The sequence below is a fragment of the Symphalangus syndactylus genome, chromosome 22 (assembly GCF_028878055.3).
Source record: "Symphalangus syndactylus isolate Jambi chromosome 22, NHGRI_mSymSyn1-v2.1_pri, whole genome shotgun sequence".
Lineage (NCBI taxonomy): Eukaryota > Metazoa > Chordata > Mammalia > Primates > Hylobatidae > Symphalangus > Symphalangus syndactylus.
In genome coordinates, this window is record NC_072444.2 from 25,334,320 (window position 1) to 25,350,876 (window position 16,557).

Genomic DNA, 16,557 nt, shown 5'->3' on the forward strand with positions numbered 1-16,557 from the left:
GTTAACAAGTGAGCTCACACATGGGAACCCTGCTGTGTCCCTGGAAAGATGTTGAAGTCCTAACTCCTGGTACCTGTGAATGCGAGATTTGGAAATAGGCTCTTTGTAGATGATCAAGTTAAGATGAAGTCATTAAGATGGTGCCTAATCCAGTATGCCTGGTGCCCCTCTTAGAAAGAAGGAAGGTGACATAAACAGAGAAACAGACTAAGGAAGTCACGTGAGGACAGAGGCAGAAGCTGGAGTGACGCCTCTTGGAGACAAGGAACAGGAAGGCTGGTTTGCTACCAAGCAGCAGAAGCCAGAAAAGCAGGAGACAGACTCCCTGAAAGCCTGCAGGAGGAACCAACGCTGCCAACACCTTGCTTTTGGACATCCAGCCTCCGGAACTGTGAGAATAGACTTCTGTTGTGGAAGTCACACAGTGCATGGAGCTTTTTCATGGCAGCTCCAGGACACGGACACAAACTCTGAGGAGAGCCTCTGGCACAGTCAGTGCCACCTGCTAGGCTCACTCATTGCTTGTTTGATGTCTTTCTTCACTATGCATGGTGGGCTAAGGTCTGACAGTCCCTCAACAAACACTTGCTAAGTGGAGGACACAATGGTGTACGTCTGTCTTGCATCCCCAGGCCCCCAGTCAATATTTACAGAAGGCCAGGAGGGCTGGCCTGGAAACCCCCTTTGATGTCTTTCCCACCCTCAGGGATTCATTCCAGCTCAATCTGAGTCCACACTCATAAAGCCCGGTGGCAATGATGTCTGTCCCCAGGGAAAGAGCTCAGTGCCCAGCACAATACTCGGCACACCAAAGGCATCCTCAAAATGCCCCCTGTGGAGCCAGTTGGACCCCTTAAAGAGAGAAGCATCTCTTGAAGCCCACCTCCCCTAGAGCGCCCTGTGACCTGTTCCAGGGGAGTCGGTCACCCTCCAGCCCACCCACCTCTCCCTCTGGTGCCAACCCCAGCCTTTGCGCCAGGCTCAGGCTGGGCAGCGTGCAAGGTCACTTCAACTTTAGAAATGCGGTAGAGACAGCGGTATTTAAAATGCTCATATTAACAGCAGCAGTCTGCAATGCTATGTCATTTTAATAGGAACCTTCTGCCATGAGCAGGTGGCAGGCACAGCAGCTCCTCCCCATGGGGGCCATACCCCAAAACATCCACTCAGAGTCAGGTGGGAAAGACGGGGGCTTAGATCCGTGAGGAAAGCTGTGCTGATCCCCAGAGCCCCCAGAGAGGGCCTTTGAGGGGCCCCTTGAGACTGGGGTCAGGGGTAGGACATGCAGAAGCCCAAGCCGGGTCCCTCTGTCTTCTCTGGCCAGGACCAAAAGGCCCAGGGAGGGCCACAGAGCCATTCAGCACTGGCCACCGTAAAGCTGAAGGGGAGGGTTGCGGGGGGGCGGGGGTAGGGGGTGAGAGGCCCCCACCCCGGATCCACTGTGCTCTTCCTGTATGATTCCCGAGGGCAGCATGGAGCTCGGAGGCAGCTCTGGCTCTGCTACTGATCCAGCGACAGGGCAGCCACTGTGTCCTGGCGCCTCAGTTTTCACATCGGTAGAATGGGGGCCACCCTGTAACATCCACACTGGAAGGTTGTGAGCACTGAGGCAGTGTGAGAGGGAGACCCCTTACAAAAATAACCTGACCCCCATGGTGACCAGGCATGGGAGGAGGGCTGGTCTCTTGGCTGGGCAAAAAGCCGAGTGTGGCTGCCAGTAGCCCGGCCTGTGTGGTGGCAGCCGTCTCCAACTCCCAGCTCCGCAAAGGCAGCGTGGTCCACACCATCTGTGTGGGTGTCAGCCTCCACGCTGGCCCGCAGGGCGCCCTGGGCCCAGGCCTGGGGACACAGCTAGTTGGAGCTGAGCTGGGAAGCAGCTCCTGTCCCCCACCCACGGGACCAAAGGTGCAAGTGTCCAGAGCCCGTCCCGGGCTATAGGGAGGCCCCTGCAGGCAGGGGAATCTTATAGCCGCTCCGCAGGAGCACGAGGCAGGCACCCAGCCCCAGGGCCGCTGCCAGCAGCACGGCACCCAGGGCCTTGAGGAAGGAAGTCCGGGTCCGAGTGAAAGAACCGGGCGCCATGATGCCCAGCAGGGCGGTGCTGACGGTCAGCGTGTAGAGGATGGACACGCCCGTGTTGAGTGCCACGATCTTGCCGAACTTGGCAAATGGGGCGATGATGCAGAAGAAGAGGGGCACTGTGGCGATGACCGTGGTGAGGGCACTGGAGACGATGGCCACGCCCACGTGCCGCACGGCCTCCAGCGTACGCCACTGGCGCTGCGTTCGGGCGTCCTGGGGGCAAGAGGAGAGCTGGGAGCCCAGCCTGCCTGCGGGACCCCTCTGGCCAGCACCTGGGGAATCGCGCACCCCCGCCCCAGGCCAGGTTCCTGCTCTGTTACTGGGATGAGAGCTGCAAGCGGCCTCCCAAGGTTGGGAGGGTAGGCACCAGGTGGGTGTTGCTATGGCAACAGGACGCGAGGGTCTGCACAGTAGGTCCTCATAAATGGGAGCCCTGCTTGGAACTTATTTTGTTCCTTTGACCACAGGCAGTTAAATGTGTAACTGATTTGATTTTTACATATTTGTGAATGTTTTCACACCAACGCAATTCCAAACTAAAGAAAAAAATCGTTACTAGGCCAGAGCTGGTTTTGGCACTGAGTATGTGAACATGTCCTCACCAAGCCGCCAGGGGCCGGAGCAGACTTGTGGCCTCTGGGTCGTGGCTGGAAGGAGAATGAGCCGTGGACTTGGGGCAGTGTGAAGCAGAAGGGTCCCCTTGGAATCCTGCGTCTGTCCAACCCCTCTCATTGCTCACTTGGGGAGCCTGAGGCTGGCAGGTGTGGACCTTAGAACTTGCGTCCCGGGGCTTGGGGATCAGCTTCGGGAAACAGTTTCTAGAACACAGCCTGCATGGGGGTCCTGGTGCTGGGATGTTCAGCTGCCCTTGAGGGTCCCTCAGCTGCACCCAGGTGGGAGAAGAACCAACGCGGTGGGAGGTGGGTAAGGCGGGCAGGGTGCGCACCTCGGCCTGGTGGGGGGGCAGGTTCTCTCCAGCCAGCAGGTAGCCCTCGACCAGGTGGACGCAGTAATCCACGGAGGAGCCAACGAGGATGGACAGGGAGATGGCTTCCACGGCGCCCATCTCCCAGCCACTCCAGTACATAATGGTCACCACCAGGCACACGATGCCTGCAAGGAGACAGCAGGGGAGGCAGCTCGGACCCCCCGCCCTGGAGGCCTCAGGGGAACAGGGAGGTCTGGAGTCCAGCCCCCACCCTCAGGTGACAGGAGAGACAAGGCACACTGAGGGGACCCCCGAGGGAGGGTACAGGTGCAGCAACACATCACTGAGCTGAGGGCTACTACCTGGGTACCCCAGCTCTGCTCAGAAGCACAGACATGCAGGAGAGACAGTCCTATGAGCCACTGTCCCAGACGGCACCTGGCAGGTCTTGTGACCTGGGGTGGGGGTGGGGGAAGCCTCCACCGAGGAGAAGTGACAGTGAAGGGTTCAGAGAAACTTGCTACCTGGAGCCCACCAGGGAGACTGCCTGTTCCCGTCCCTACCGGCCGGGTGCCCGCCAGCCCCTCGCCCACATACCCAAGATGCTGAGGAGCACGGGCAGCAGGAGCAGGATGTGGGTGGTGAACACGGCCACCGCGGCCACGCAGATGAGCAGGGATAGCACCAGGCCACACAGGGCGCTCTGCACCCCTGCAAGGGAGGACAGGGCCTCAGTGCGCTGCTCTGTGGGCGGTCGCAGCAAGCTGTGCTGCTGGGGTGAGCCCTTGACCTCTCTGAGACTCCAATTCCCAGTCTGTAAAATGGGGTCATAACAGGACCTACCCTACCGGCCTTGTTTGGAGTTGAAGAGAACACAGGTCCGGCCCCCAGCCCGGAGCCTAGGCACCTAGGAGGGGCTGGTAACTGGCAGCTGTCATCATGGTCATGACTGTTACTTTTTAGGTGGCCAAAGTCCAGATCAGAGAATGTGGCCAGATGCCCCCGACAGGAAAGGACCCAAACTCCAGCTTCCGATCAGTGTCCTGGCCATCGTGCCACCCGGTTTCCCCAGGGCTCTTGGCCAGGATGGAGAGTGTGACTCAGATAGGCCGCTCTGTGCCCTCCTGGCCCCAGGTCCCTCTGCCTCCTGCCCGCCCAGGGTGGAGGGGCGAGGCTGCCACTTGCCTACGATTTCCATGAAGATCTGCTTCCAGTGCTCGCAGGTCTGGAAGCCCCGGCGCAGGGCTGAGCCCTCGGGGAAGGCCTGCAGCTGCTGCTGGAGGAAGCTCTCCCAGCGCAGGTAGTCCGAGTAGGTCTGGAAGGAGGATTTGCCCTTGTACGTGGTCTGTGGGTAGAGACGTGAGCTGGTGAGACAGGCAGGGGCTGTGGCCCACCCGCCCTTCCCGGGCATGGCTGGTCTGTTCTGCGGCCACCAATGGAGTGTTGCGTGTGTTGGGGAGGGTATGAACAACGATTCAATCCAAAATGAGTCCCCACCAGCTTCTGGAGGCATCATGTGATTGTGACAGCAGCACTGGTCCACATGCAACCACAGACCCTGCCCACCAGAACCCCCTTCAGCTCCCAGGGCCCCCCACGCTCTCGTGTCCACCCAGAGTGCATGCTGTTCCCTCTGCCTGCTCAGCCAGTTCCTGCTCATCCTTCATGGCTTTCTGGGGTTCCATCTCCTCCAGGAAGCCTTCCTTGATGCCCCTTAGTGTCTCCAAACCCTCAGTGCTTCCCCTGCTCTTGTCACTGCCTGGCAACCTGCCTGGCCCTGGCAGGTGGGACTGTGAATTGCAAGGGCAGGAGCAGCCTGGCTGGCCCATAGTGCCCAGCCCCGAGGGGTGCTCATGGATGATGAATGAGAGAAATAGGCACTCGCCCTGCTCTAGAAGATTCTTAAGGTAACTGCTCATCAATTTTGCTCTTGCCGAGCACAAGCCAGTTCACAGTAGGTCTGTGTGTGTGTGAGCGTGTGTGCACGTGTGTCTGAGTGCTGGTGGGATCAGCTTGGAAGTGGGCGCCTTGCCGTGTGGTGAGCCTGAGTGGGGACTTCTCTCCTCCCTGGAACTGCCTGGGGCTTCAGCCTGCAGAGGGAGGTGAGTTCTGACACTTGCTGCAACACGACGAACCTCGCACTGAGTAAAATGAACCTGTCACCGGCTGGGCACAGTGGCTCACGCCTGTAATCCCCGCACTTTGGGAGGCCAAGGTGGGTGGATCACCTGAGGTCAGGAGTTCGAGACCAGCCTGGCCAACCTGGTGAAACCCTGTCTCTATTAAAAATACAAAAGATTAGCCAGATGTGGTGGCGCACGCTTGTAATCCCAGCTACTTGGGAGGCTGAGGCAGGAGAATCACTTGAACCTGGGAGGCGGAGGTTGCAGTGAGCCAAGATTGCGCAACTGCACTCCAGCCTGGGCGACAGAGTGAAACTCCATTTAAAAAAAGAAAAAAAGAACCAGTCACCGAAGGAAAAACACCGTATGATTCCATTCACATGAGGCCCCCAGAGTTGTCAAATTCATGGAGAAAGTAGAATGGTGGGTGCCAGTGGCTGTGGGAGGGGGAGAGGGGGAGTTAGTGTTTACTAGGGATAGAGCTTCAGTTTGGAAAGACAAAGTTCTGCAAGTAGATGATGGTAATGGTTGCATAACAGTGTGAACATACTTAATGCCACCGAGTCGTATGCTTAAAAACGGTTCAGGCCAGAAGCAGTGGCTCATGCCTGTAATCCCAGCACTTTGGGAGGCTGAGGTGGGTGGATCACCTGAGGTCAGGAGTTCGAGACCTGCCTGGCCAATATGGTGAAACCCCGTCTCTACCAAAAAATAAAAATTAAAAAAATTAGCTAGGCGTGATGGTGCGCACCCGTAGTCTCAGCTACTAGGGAGGCTGAGGTGGGAGAACTGCTTGAACCCGGGAGGTGGAGGTTGCAGTGAGCCAAGATCGTGCCACTGCACTCCAGCCTGGGTGACAGAGTGAGACTCTGACTCAAACAAACAAACAAAAAAACCTGGTTAAGATGGTCAATTTTACCTTATGTATATTTTACCACAGCAAAAAAAAACATAACCTAAAAAAGACCCATCTGGGGCTTTGAACTGGTGTCTGCATTTGCCTGGGGGCTCGCTGAGGGCTCTGAGGCCCTCCTGGCTGGTGGCTGGTTTCGTTGCTTGTCCAATGAGCAACACAAATAAATAGTGGGAAGGAAGTCAGGGTGTGGGACCAGAGGAGAATCACCTCCCCAGTTAAGCTGTCACATTGATTCTTAGTCCCCAGACTTTCCCATGTGTTCTTATATCCACACCTGCCAGAGGGGTGCAGGGATCTTGAACCCTCTTCTACAGATGAGGCCAGAGGGGATGAGTAACTTGCTCAGGGACACAGAGCGCACCAGGATCCCAGCAAGGATTGAGCCCAGGTCTCTGCACGGAGGCAGCAGGGACGGACTTGCCAAGCTTGGGAGAGCCATGTGCCAGGGCCAAGAGTCCCCACAGTGCCCAGGTCAGGCGTGTGTGCATGTGTGGGTATGTGCACACGTGTGCCTATGCCTCCTTGGGCAGAGCCCAGCAAGCGTCCGGGGTGACAGAGGCAGCAGGGAGGTACAGGGGATGGCCGGACTCCTGGCTACCCTGAGGGAGGCTGCCAGGGTCTGGGGCCCCAACCTGGCCTCCCGCAGTTGCAGAGGGGGGCATCCTGGACTTCCACCGGCCCCTACAGACCAGAGACTAAAAAATACCGTGGATCCCCGGTTGGTGGAGGGGGAGGGAAGGGGAAGGGTGGGTGGAAGGGAACTGGCAGGCTGCCCATGGGGAAGAAAGGGCAGAGCTCTGCAGTCAGGCGGCCTGGTTTCACACTCGACACTGACACCCACTAACTGTGTGACCTCAGGCAAATCACTCCACCTTTCTGGGCCTCAGCATCTCCCCCCCAAGATCTGCGAAGAGGGCTGGGATCAGAGGTGGCACACCCAGGGCAAGTACGCAGCATGGCACCCAGCGAGGCTGCCTGGGCTCACCGACTCAAAAGCCATGGAGATCCACTGCACGCGGCCCTCCCTGACGCCCACTGCCCCGTGGGACAGCTGCCCCGGGAGCAGGTTGGGCTCGGGCAGCTCCTTGCACTCAGGGTGCAACATCTGCAGGAAGGAGGAGATGCTGTAGCCTGCGGGGAGAGGCAAGAAAGGGAGTGGGTGGTGGCCCTGGAAGAGCCTGTCCCCCTGCATCACACCTGTGCCCACGCACTCACATACCTCTGAGGCTTAGAGTGCTTGTAACCATTGGCAACGGCATTGGGAAACCTACAACATGCATTTGCCATCGGGGTGGAACATGACATGAGGGCCCCTCCCAGGGACACCCCGGCGGTGACCTCATCCACATTGGCTGTGGACCAGCCCCTGGCCCCGACCCCTAATTTTGGAAAAGCTACTCCTGCAGATGTGCCCCACATCCCACACACGCGCACCTCTGCACCAGTCCTGTTCACACACAAGCCTGCTCACATCCAGAAACCCTCGACTGCCGGCACACACCCCACCCTGGTGTGGACACGCTCGGCACAGATACACATCTGCACAAGACCCCCACATGCCAGACACTGTCCTTTGGGCTGTCTACCTTGGACCACGGCCTCTGTGCCTCTCCAGTCAGTCCATCCTCCCTTGGAGGAACCAGCTCCCCACACCCCACGCACCTGAAGGCAGGCACTGGGCCCCGCCCGGCTTCACCAGCTCAGAGTTGGCTGCGATGGCCTTGCAGAGGCGACACAGGTGCCCAATTTCCTTGAAGAGGTCAAAGCTGCTGTCGTAGATAACACTACCCTTTCCCAAGGAGACACAAGCCGGCCCGGGCCACTCAGTGAGACGGGGACTCAGTCCTGGGTGCTCACCCCCACCCTGGGGAAGAACCTCCAGCAGCTTCCTGCTACCTGTCACCCTCATGTTGGCAGCCTGCAACTGCTCACCCACTGCCCCACCCTAACCCTCTGCCCTGCCCCCGCCAGCATCTTCTGCTCCCATCACTGCCCACGCCACACAGGACCCTCTGTCTCACCTCCTCCCCTTCCCCCACCACCTTCTCCCCTGGACTTCTTGCTTTTCTCCCCACCCTCCCGGACAGCCACATCCTCACTGTCCTGAAGGACCTGCCTGGTCCCCTAGCCCCTGCTCCAAGTGCCTGCAGATGCCCAGTGTGGACTGAGCACACAGATCTCCTCCGACTCCACCTTGTCCCCGACATACTCCATGGCTGCCATTCCCGTGTACCCCGCTGGGCTGTGACTAATAAAGGCAAGGGACACCCGCTTGTCCTTCCTCTACATGCCCCTTAGCACCCACTACATGCCCAGAACAGTCCCAGCTCAACCAGTGCTTTCAAAAACGGAAGAGCCCCACATTGGACAGGAGTGCACGTGAGGGAGGGAGGCCTCAGAGAGGAGAAAGCCACGGCTGAGCTCAGAGGAAGGGGGAGGGCAAGAAGGAGGGCAAGGCAGTGTCCACCTGGATTGCCCTTTCTCCATTCCAGTCCCTCACAGGCATCCAGCTTGGGCCCTAAATCCAGATTCCTGGGTGAGTCTAAGAGGTCAACGCTGTTGAGTCCTCAAGAAAAATCAGACCCCCAGGAGCCCATCGAGGTTGTCTGGGCTAGAGGAGCCATCGAGGAGCCAAGAGGGGGTGTGAGGAGCTGGACGTGGTTCCCTGGACAGGTGCTCATGTGCAAGACTGCTGCAGCTGGGGCCCTTGGCATCTGCCCGACGCACGCCCGTACCGGGTCTCCAATGACGTGGTTGTCCACCTGCCGAGTGCGGTTGACGCCAATAATGCCAAAGACCACGAAGACCATGGCCCCGGTATCCACTAGTGGCCGCACCGCCGGCTTCCCGCAGCCCGTGTTCACGCAGGGGTTGAAGCCGAAGGTGGCTGAAAGATGGGCCTTGGGCACTGCGAACAGGGAGTCACAGCTGTAAGGGAAGGCGGGATCCAGCTCCTGAGCCCCGAGGTCTCAGCTCCTGAGGTCCCCACGTGTGTGCCCCTGCCGTACCTTTCTCACTAGGCACGAAGAAGAAGCCTTTGGTAGGCCCATCAGGGCTGGAGCTGAGCAGGCAGCCAGGGGGTGCCATGCACACACGCCCGTGGAAGGGGGGCTTGTGGGACTGGGCGAAGTACAGCTTCCTGTGGAGGCAATGGAGGCCGGGCTGAGGCCGGAAAGGCCAGGAGGAGTCGGGAGGTGAGGCCAGCGGGCCAGGGTTGGGACTGGGGCTGGGGTGTCATGGGGTCTGGACTTGGGCTCTGCCCCCGCATGGGGATTTGTTCTCAGGTTGAGAGCTGGGGGAAGTGCCTTGGGCTGAGGGTCTGGAGGCTGTTCTAGCCCCGCCCCTGCCGAGGCTGATTATGGTTACCTAGTAAAGGCCCTGACCCTCTGGGCCTCAGTCTCCCCATAGGAGTCATGAAGGGTGGAGAAGACCAGCAGCTTTCAAACTGCCCCCGGGGGTATGAGGGTTCAGGAGGGACCCCAGGGCCAACCCTAGCAGTCCTTGCTCAGAAGCCCCCTGCCTTGCCTCAACCCCAACAGTTAGGGAGTCTCTAGATTCTATAGGAAGGAAGGGCTCCAGGGTCAACAGCTGGCTAACCACTAGACCCAGTGCAGCTCAAAGTTCTTTCTAGAATGTTTCCAGCTCATCCAGGCAGCCTGCCTGACCCCTGGCCACTAATGTGTCTGTGCAGAGTGAGCCCTGCCTGGGGCTCAGGGGAGTACAGGCAGAGGGGCCCCCACCCCCAAGTCAGGGTCCCAGGCTGGAAAGGACCCAGTGGGTGCTGTCCTGCCATTCCCTGGCCTCCAAGCTGCAGCCCTCAGCCCCACGCAGAGTTCAGGCTCCTGTGGGTGTTTGACACTCCAAAGCTAGACCCGTCAGAGACCAGTCTCCATGTGTCACCGAGCCCCATCGGAGACCACAGTCCCTGTGTATCACCGAGTTCTGTCAGAGACCACAGTCCCTGTGTGTCACCAAGCCCCGTCAGAGACCACAGTCCCCGTGTGTCACCGAGTTCTGTCAGAGACTACAGTCCCAGTGTGTCACCGAGTTCTGTCAGAGACCACAGTCCCCGTGTGTCACCGAGTTCTGTCAGAGACCACAGTCCCCGTGTGTCACCGAGCATGGCCTTGCACCACTGTTCTCCACCACAATGACAGTGGGGCTATTTCTTTCAGAGCACGTATCATAGTTTGTAATGATATTGCTGTTTACTTGTTAGCAGCCTGTCTCCCGCTAGATGGCCCAAGGGCGACAGTCACATCTGTCTTTGTCACTACCATATCCCTAGCACAGTGCCAGCACAGTTGAAGCCCACAGTTTGTTAAATCAGTTAACAGCGGAGAGAGGAGACCTTTGGCTAATATGGCCTCCACAGATGAATGGATGCAGGGCTGTGTTTACAACATGGGGAATGAAACCCCAGCAAAGGTGCCCCTGGATAGTATGGAGACCCCGAGAGCACAGAATGCAGCCTCTGACTTGGCATGTAGTGGGGACCCGACTTCACACTGGGTGCTAGCAGGGACTTGGCCTGTGGCAAGTGAATACAACAGGAGCCCTCCCCTTGCTCTCCTTCCAGCAGAAGGGGCGGGGGCATTAAATAAACATTTTCGGAATTAATGATATATTTAGAGTGTGGGTGGGTGCCTTGTCAAGGAAGTGCGGAGTGTACTCATTCATTCAGCAAGTACGTATTTGTACCTACTATGCCAGACACCGTGACAGGTGCTGGGGAGGCGGCACCAAATGAGACGGCCAAGGTGCTACCACAGGATGCCTGTGTGCTTCTGTGGGAGGACAGGTAACACTGTAGGTCAGCATGGTGGCAGGTGGCAACGGGGCCAGGAGAGCAGTGGGTGACATATGGAGAGAGGCTGGATGTGGCACTTGGAGAGGGACAGCCTCTCCCAATAAGTGACTTTCGGACAGGGACTTGAATCTTGAGAAGTTGTCTGGCACTTGAGGAGCTGGGGAAAGCATTCTAGGCGGAGAGAACAGCAAATGCAAAGGGCCTGAGATGGAAAGGGGCCTGGTATGCCAGAGGGACAGCCAGGTGGCCACTGCAACCCCTGAGGAGCTATCGAGGTGGGGAGCAGCTCCCGGGCCCATCATCTTTGCCAATGTTCTCCACTCCCCAGCCCTGGGCAGAGACCCATCTGAGCAAGTAGGTGGAAATGGACAGCAGTTTCTTTTTTTCTTTTTGTTTTTTTTAGATGGAGTCTCACTCTGACACCCAGGCTGGAATGCAGAGGCGTGATCTTGGCTCACTGCAACCTCTGCCTCTGGGTTCAAGTGATTCTCCTGCCTCAGCCTCCTGAGCAGCTGGGACTACAGGTGCATGCCACCATGCCCGGCTAATTTTTTATATTTTTAGTAGAGAAGGGGTTTTACCGTGTTAGCCAGGATGGTCTCGATTGGCTGACCTCGTGATCCGCCCACCTTGGCTTCCCGGGGTGGGATTACAGGCATGAGCCACTGCACCTGGCCAGCAGTTTCTTAAAGGGGTCTGCTGGCATCCCTCAGGGCTGGGTGCAGTGGCTCACGCCTGTAATCCCAGCACTTTGGGAGGCCAAGGCAGGTGAATCACCTGAGCTCAGGAGTTTGAGACCAGCCTGGCCAACACGGCAAAACCCCATCTCCACTAAAAATACAAAAATTAAGCAGGTCCCAGTGGTGGTGCATGCCTGTAATCCCAGCTACTCAAGAGGATGAGGCAGGAGAATCACTTGAACCTGGGATGCAGAGGTTACAGTGAGCCAAGATTGTGCCACTGCACTCCAGCCTGGGCAACAGAGTAAGAAAAAAAAAAGTGAGGGGGCCTGCTAGCATCCATCATGTGAAAAGAGAGAGAAAAGAGAGAAAAGGGCAAAGAAGCAGCTGGGCTGATGGGCACCAGCTTGTCTGCCAGGCTCTGTTACCGGGTGTGCTGCTGCTCCTTGGTGGCCACGTAGAAGCTGAAGTCAAACTTCCAGCCCCGCTTGGCATCACAGGCCAAGGTCGTCAGCATCCACTTGCGAGAGGGGCTCACCGCCTGGAGCAGCCCTACTGTAGACATACAAGCGGTCAGCTTCTTGGTGAAGTTACCAAAAGGCGCTCTATACACCTAAGCAGTGGGTTGACAGAGACAAGACACGTGACTCGGGGGGGCTGCCTTGGCCTGGGCCAGCCTCAGGCTCCGTCCCCTCCCTCCTCGGCATAGTTCACCCTGTCCCAGTCCTCGGAGTCGGGGACAGAGCCTGGGTTTGAGTTCAGCACTTGGGCAAATCCCTTCCTCCCTCTCTGAGCCTCGTTTCTTATCGTTCACTGAGTGTCTGTCCCATGCCAGGCACTGTGCCAGGCTCTGAGGGGCATGGTCCCTGACCTCGTGGAGCTGGCAATGATGATGGCTTCCAAGAATAAGGAAGATAAGACAGGATAAATGGCAGGGAGAGGAGGGCAAGGCGAGAAAGGCGCCGGGGCAGGGCTGTGTGGGGCCCGAGAGACGTGTTGAGACCTGAACGAGCACCAAGGAGTCAGCCACGCACGAAGCTGAAGGAAAAGCTTTTCAGGCAGCAGGAACAGCATATGCAGAGGCTTAGAGGCAGGAAAAGCCTCAGAGACCTCATCTTCCAAATGGAAATATAAATCCTGAACAAACGAATTGGCACGTGTTCCTGTCACCATGGAGGGTGTGTACCACGTTAAAGAAACACAAATGGGCCTGGGTAACACAGAGAGACCCTGTCTCTACAAAAAAGGCGTGGTGGTGTGTGCCTGTGGTTGCAGCTACTCAGGAGGCTGATGAGAGAGGATCGCTTGAGCCCAGGAGGTCGAGGCTGCAGTGAGCTATGATCACGCCACTGCACTCCAGCCTGGGTGACAGAGCAAGCCCCTGTCCTCCCCCCACCCCCAAAAAAAAGAAAAAGAAAAGAAACACAAATGACTCCCATGAAGGGGAAAACTCAAGTCTGGGCTCGGGGACTCCCTTCTGCAGCGCTGGAGCAGCTACCAAGGACAGCAAGATTCCTGGCTGCCACTGCCTGAGGAGGGACTGCACCCAGGCGTTCTGCACGGCACAGGCCTCACCTCGCACACCTCCAACAATGCTGGCTGGTGCTTGTCGCATCCCCATGGCACAGATGAGGAAACTGAGGCTCAGAGAGTAAGTAATCTGCCCAAAGACACACAGTTAATAAATGGCAGAGCCAGGATTTGAATCCAGGCCCGGGTGACTCAGAAGCCCATGCTGTCACTCAGCAGGTCCCTGTCACAGACATGGCTGGTTTACTGGAGGGGGGTCTTCATCCTCAAAGCTGCTTCTCCCTCCCTATGTGGCCGGTGCCCACCAGTGTGGCCCTGAGAGCCCCCCACCACCCCCAGTGGTGGCGGCTCACTTCACGACAGCCCAGGCTCACCTGGAAGGAGGGCACCTCTCCATCCTCAGGCGACACAGCCTGCCAAGGAGCAGGCAGGCTGGCATTGAGGGAGAGCCTGTAGACAGCGGGGTGGCCTTGACTCTTCACTTTAGAGACGTACACGGTGCCTGGGAAATCTACGGACAAATAAGGGATGAAAGAGGGGTGGACTTGACCTTGACTGGCTACTCCTGACCCTGGAGCAGCCCACCCTCAGCTCTGTCAACTAATGAGCTCAGTCCTGGCCTCGGGCTCATCTCAAAATGCTGGCTGTGCCCCTCTCTACTGGACCAGGTCCATGGCAATAATAGTGGGGGAGGTGGTGGGCACAGGATGGGGTGGCAGGGATGGTGGGGGAGGTGGTGAGGGAGATAGTGGGCACAGGGATGGGGTGGCAGGGATGGTGGGGGAGATAGTGGGCAAAGGGACGGGGTGACAGGGATGGTGGGGGAGATAGTGGGCACAGGGATGGGGTGGCAGGGATGGTGGGGGAGGTGGCAGTCACTGGGATGCGGTGGCAGGAATGGGCACAGGGATGGGGTAGGAGGGATGGTGGGGGAGGTGGTGGGCACTGGATGGGGTGGCAGGGATGGTGAGGGAGGTGGTGAGGGAGATAGTGGGTACAGGGATGGGGTGGCAGGGATGGTGGGGGAGGTGGTGGGTACTGGATGGGGTGGTACAGATGGTGGGGGAGGTGGTAGTCACTGGGATGGGGTGGCCCAGATAGCGGAGGTGACAGTGATGGAGGGCATCCTGGTGAAGGTGTGCCAGTGATGGTACAGGGCTGGTGCTGGGAGTGACAGTGGTAGGACAGAGGTGGCAACAGTGCCACAGGGTGACAGGGACAGACAGAGCTGCCTGATGGGGCATTCATTCCCCCAGTACACTTGTCCCAGCACCCACCTCTGAGGGAGACTCCAGCAGGGATAAGCCAGTGTTCAGGGCCTGGGATGCCCGCCTCTGCCCCTGGACACTCAGGGTGGCTTTGGTGCACGGGGAGGGCTTGGGGGGCACCACAGGCCAGGGTGTTGCGGGGGCCCTACTGTCCTGGCGGGATGGCAGGTGAGGGCCCCAGATTCAACCCCCAGCCCCAGCTCATCTGCCGTGACCAGGAACACACATTCTCCTTCTTCAAAGAGAATCCAGAAGGAATTTTATCTGCTCTCCTTACAGGGCCCTCAGCCCTAGCACCAGGGAGGATTTCCCCACCCTCCACCCCCAGTGCTCACCCTGCAGGGTGGCCTCAGGCCGGCTGGCCCAGGGGACCCCTGAGCCTCGCCTCTTCTTCTCGAGGGACGTCCGGATGTTGTTCTGCAGGCTGTGGGGCTTCTCCTGGAACAGACCTGCCCCCCAATGCCATGTCAAGGACAGCAGGACAGCAGGACATCCTGGCCTGGGCCCGATGGGCAGAGGGAAGAGGCTGGGATCTGAGACAGTCTCAGGAACTGGGGCCCAGGGACCGGAGGGGGTGGGTGTCAGGGGTCAGAAAGAAACTAGGAAGAACTTTTAAAAAATCAAATACCGAATTTATAGGAATTTTAGGCCCAGAGAAAGGCACCATCAGCCTGCCCAGAGGAAAACACTGAAACGCTCCCTGCTTGCCCTCTCTGCGCCACTCTGCCCCCTGCTCACCCTCCCTGTGCTACTTTGCCACCTCTGTCGGGTGGAGATGATGCCACACTTCCCTCGGGGGTGGGACATCACCTCCTCTGCATCCAATTAACAGGAGTGACTGTTAGAGTGACCCAAGGTCATCAGCTGGCAGACATGGTGGGAGACATATATTCCTGTTTTGCCTCAAGCGTTGTGTGTTAGCCCTTTCTTTGGGTTTTTTAAATTAGAAATGAGAGAACTACACCTTCAAAGTTTTAATCCTCACAGCCATCCTGAGGCTGTTCCCATGAACCCCACTTGATGGAGTGGAAAGCAGAGGTGAAGTGACCTGTCCAGGGAGGGACTCGCAGCCCCGTTGGGTACTGGCCTCGCCTGCCCTTTGTAAAGCCGAAGCACTCTGCTCTACTCTGAAGGGGTCCCTCCAAGAGGCAGTTTCCAGAGGAAGAGGCACAGGGAGTAGGGGCTGGGCTCTGGCTGGGTCCTGGCTGGGCTCTGGCTGGGGTCCTGGCTGGGCTCTGGCTGGGTCCTGGCTGGGGTCCTGGCTGGGCTCTGGCTGGGGTCCTGGCTGGGCTCTGGCTGGGGTCCTGGCTGGGGTCCTGGCTGGGCTCTGGCTGGGGTCCTGGCTGGGCTCTGGCTGGGTCCTGGCTGGGTCCTGGCTGGGGTCCTGGCTGGGGTCCTGGCTGGGCTCTGGCTGGTGTCCTGGCTGGTGTCCTGGCTGGGGTCCTGGCTGGGGTCCTGGCTGGGCTCTGGCTGGGGTCCTGGCTGGGCTCTGGCTGGGGTCCTGGCTGGGTCCTGGCTGGGGTCCTGGCTGGGTCCTGGCTGGGGTCCTGGCTGGGGTCCTGGCTGGGCTCTGGCTGGGGTCCTGGCTAGGCTCTGGCTGGGCTCTGGCTGGGTCCTGGCCCCAGATGTTGTCAGGGAGCTTCGGGGTTTGTCCATCTGTGGAAGGGGAGCAGGTCCTTTGGGTGGGCAGGAGGCCTGTGGCGGCGGTGATGATGGGGAGCAATGCCACGTCCTGGCAGTGGGGGAGAGGAGCTGGGGACGTGGCCAGGGCTGGCTCCGAAGTGCGAGGGGCTCTTCTGGTGCCTCTCGGAGCTGCAGTGGATTATCACACATTTGGCTGCCATTACCAAGGGGAAGGCCAGGTTAATCTCAGCACCGCCCTAATTAAATAAAGGCAATTACAGCACCAGCAGATCTGCTCCTGTGAGCTGGAAGCACTCACCCAGGTGTCTTCTCATTTGGTTTCTAACTACCCTGGCAAAGTCAGATGACCTTGGGTTGACTTCGCCTGCTCCCCCTCTGTAAAATGCGGCCTGGGCCAGCTACCTCAAAATCAAGGAGCCATCTCTATCTTCCCTCCTGGCTCATTCCTGACTCCCACTCCGTCACCAAGTCCTACGGAAACCACCTCCTAAAAACCTCTTGACTCCACCATTGCTGCCGTCAGCACGCTGGTCCGAGCGCCACAAACTCTCAGCCTCCCAGCTAGCTTCCATCCCA

The 16,557-nt window shown here is 58.4% G+C and overlaps 1 protein-coding gene across 1 annotated transcript in view; it reads right to left on the minus strand.

The window, feature by feature from the left end:
- Positions 1 to 1,055: 1,055 nt before the first annotated feature.
- The window catches only part of DISP3 (dispatched RND transporter family member 3), a 58,494-nt gene continuing 42,992 nt past the window's right edge, over positions 1,056 to 16,557 (minus strand). Inside the window, exons 11-21 of the mRNA XM_055262663.2 lie at positions 14,673 to 14,786; positions 13,444 to 13,580; positions 11,968 to 12,152; positions 9,058 to 9,188; positions 8,785 to 8,957; positions 7,712 to 7,838; positions 7,035 to 7,180; positions 4,196 to 4,355; positions 3,608 to 3,721; positions 3,029 to 3,195; positions 1,056 to 2,295 (exon numbers count right to left, since the gene is read on the minus strand). Coding sequence (XP_055118638.1) covers positions 1,933 to 2,295; positions 3,029 to 3,195; positions 3,608 to 3,721; positions 4,196 to 4,355; positions 7,035 to 7,180; positions 7,712 to 7,838; positions 8,785 to 8,957; positions 9,058 to 9,188; positions 11,968 to 12,152; positions 13,444 to 13,580; positions 14,673 to 14,786 — 1,817 coding nt within the window. The 3' untranslated portion in view covers positions 1,056 to 1,932. The remainder of the gene's footprint in view (positions 2,296 to 3,028; positions 3,196 to 3,607; positions 3,722 to 4,195; positions 4,356 to 7,034; positions 7,181 to 7,711; positions 7,839 to 8,784; positions 8,958 to 9,057; positions 9,189 to 11,967; positions 12,153 to 13,443; positions 13,581 to 14,672; positions 14,787 to 16,557) is intronic.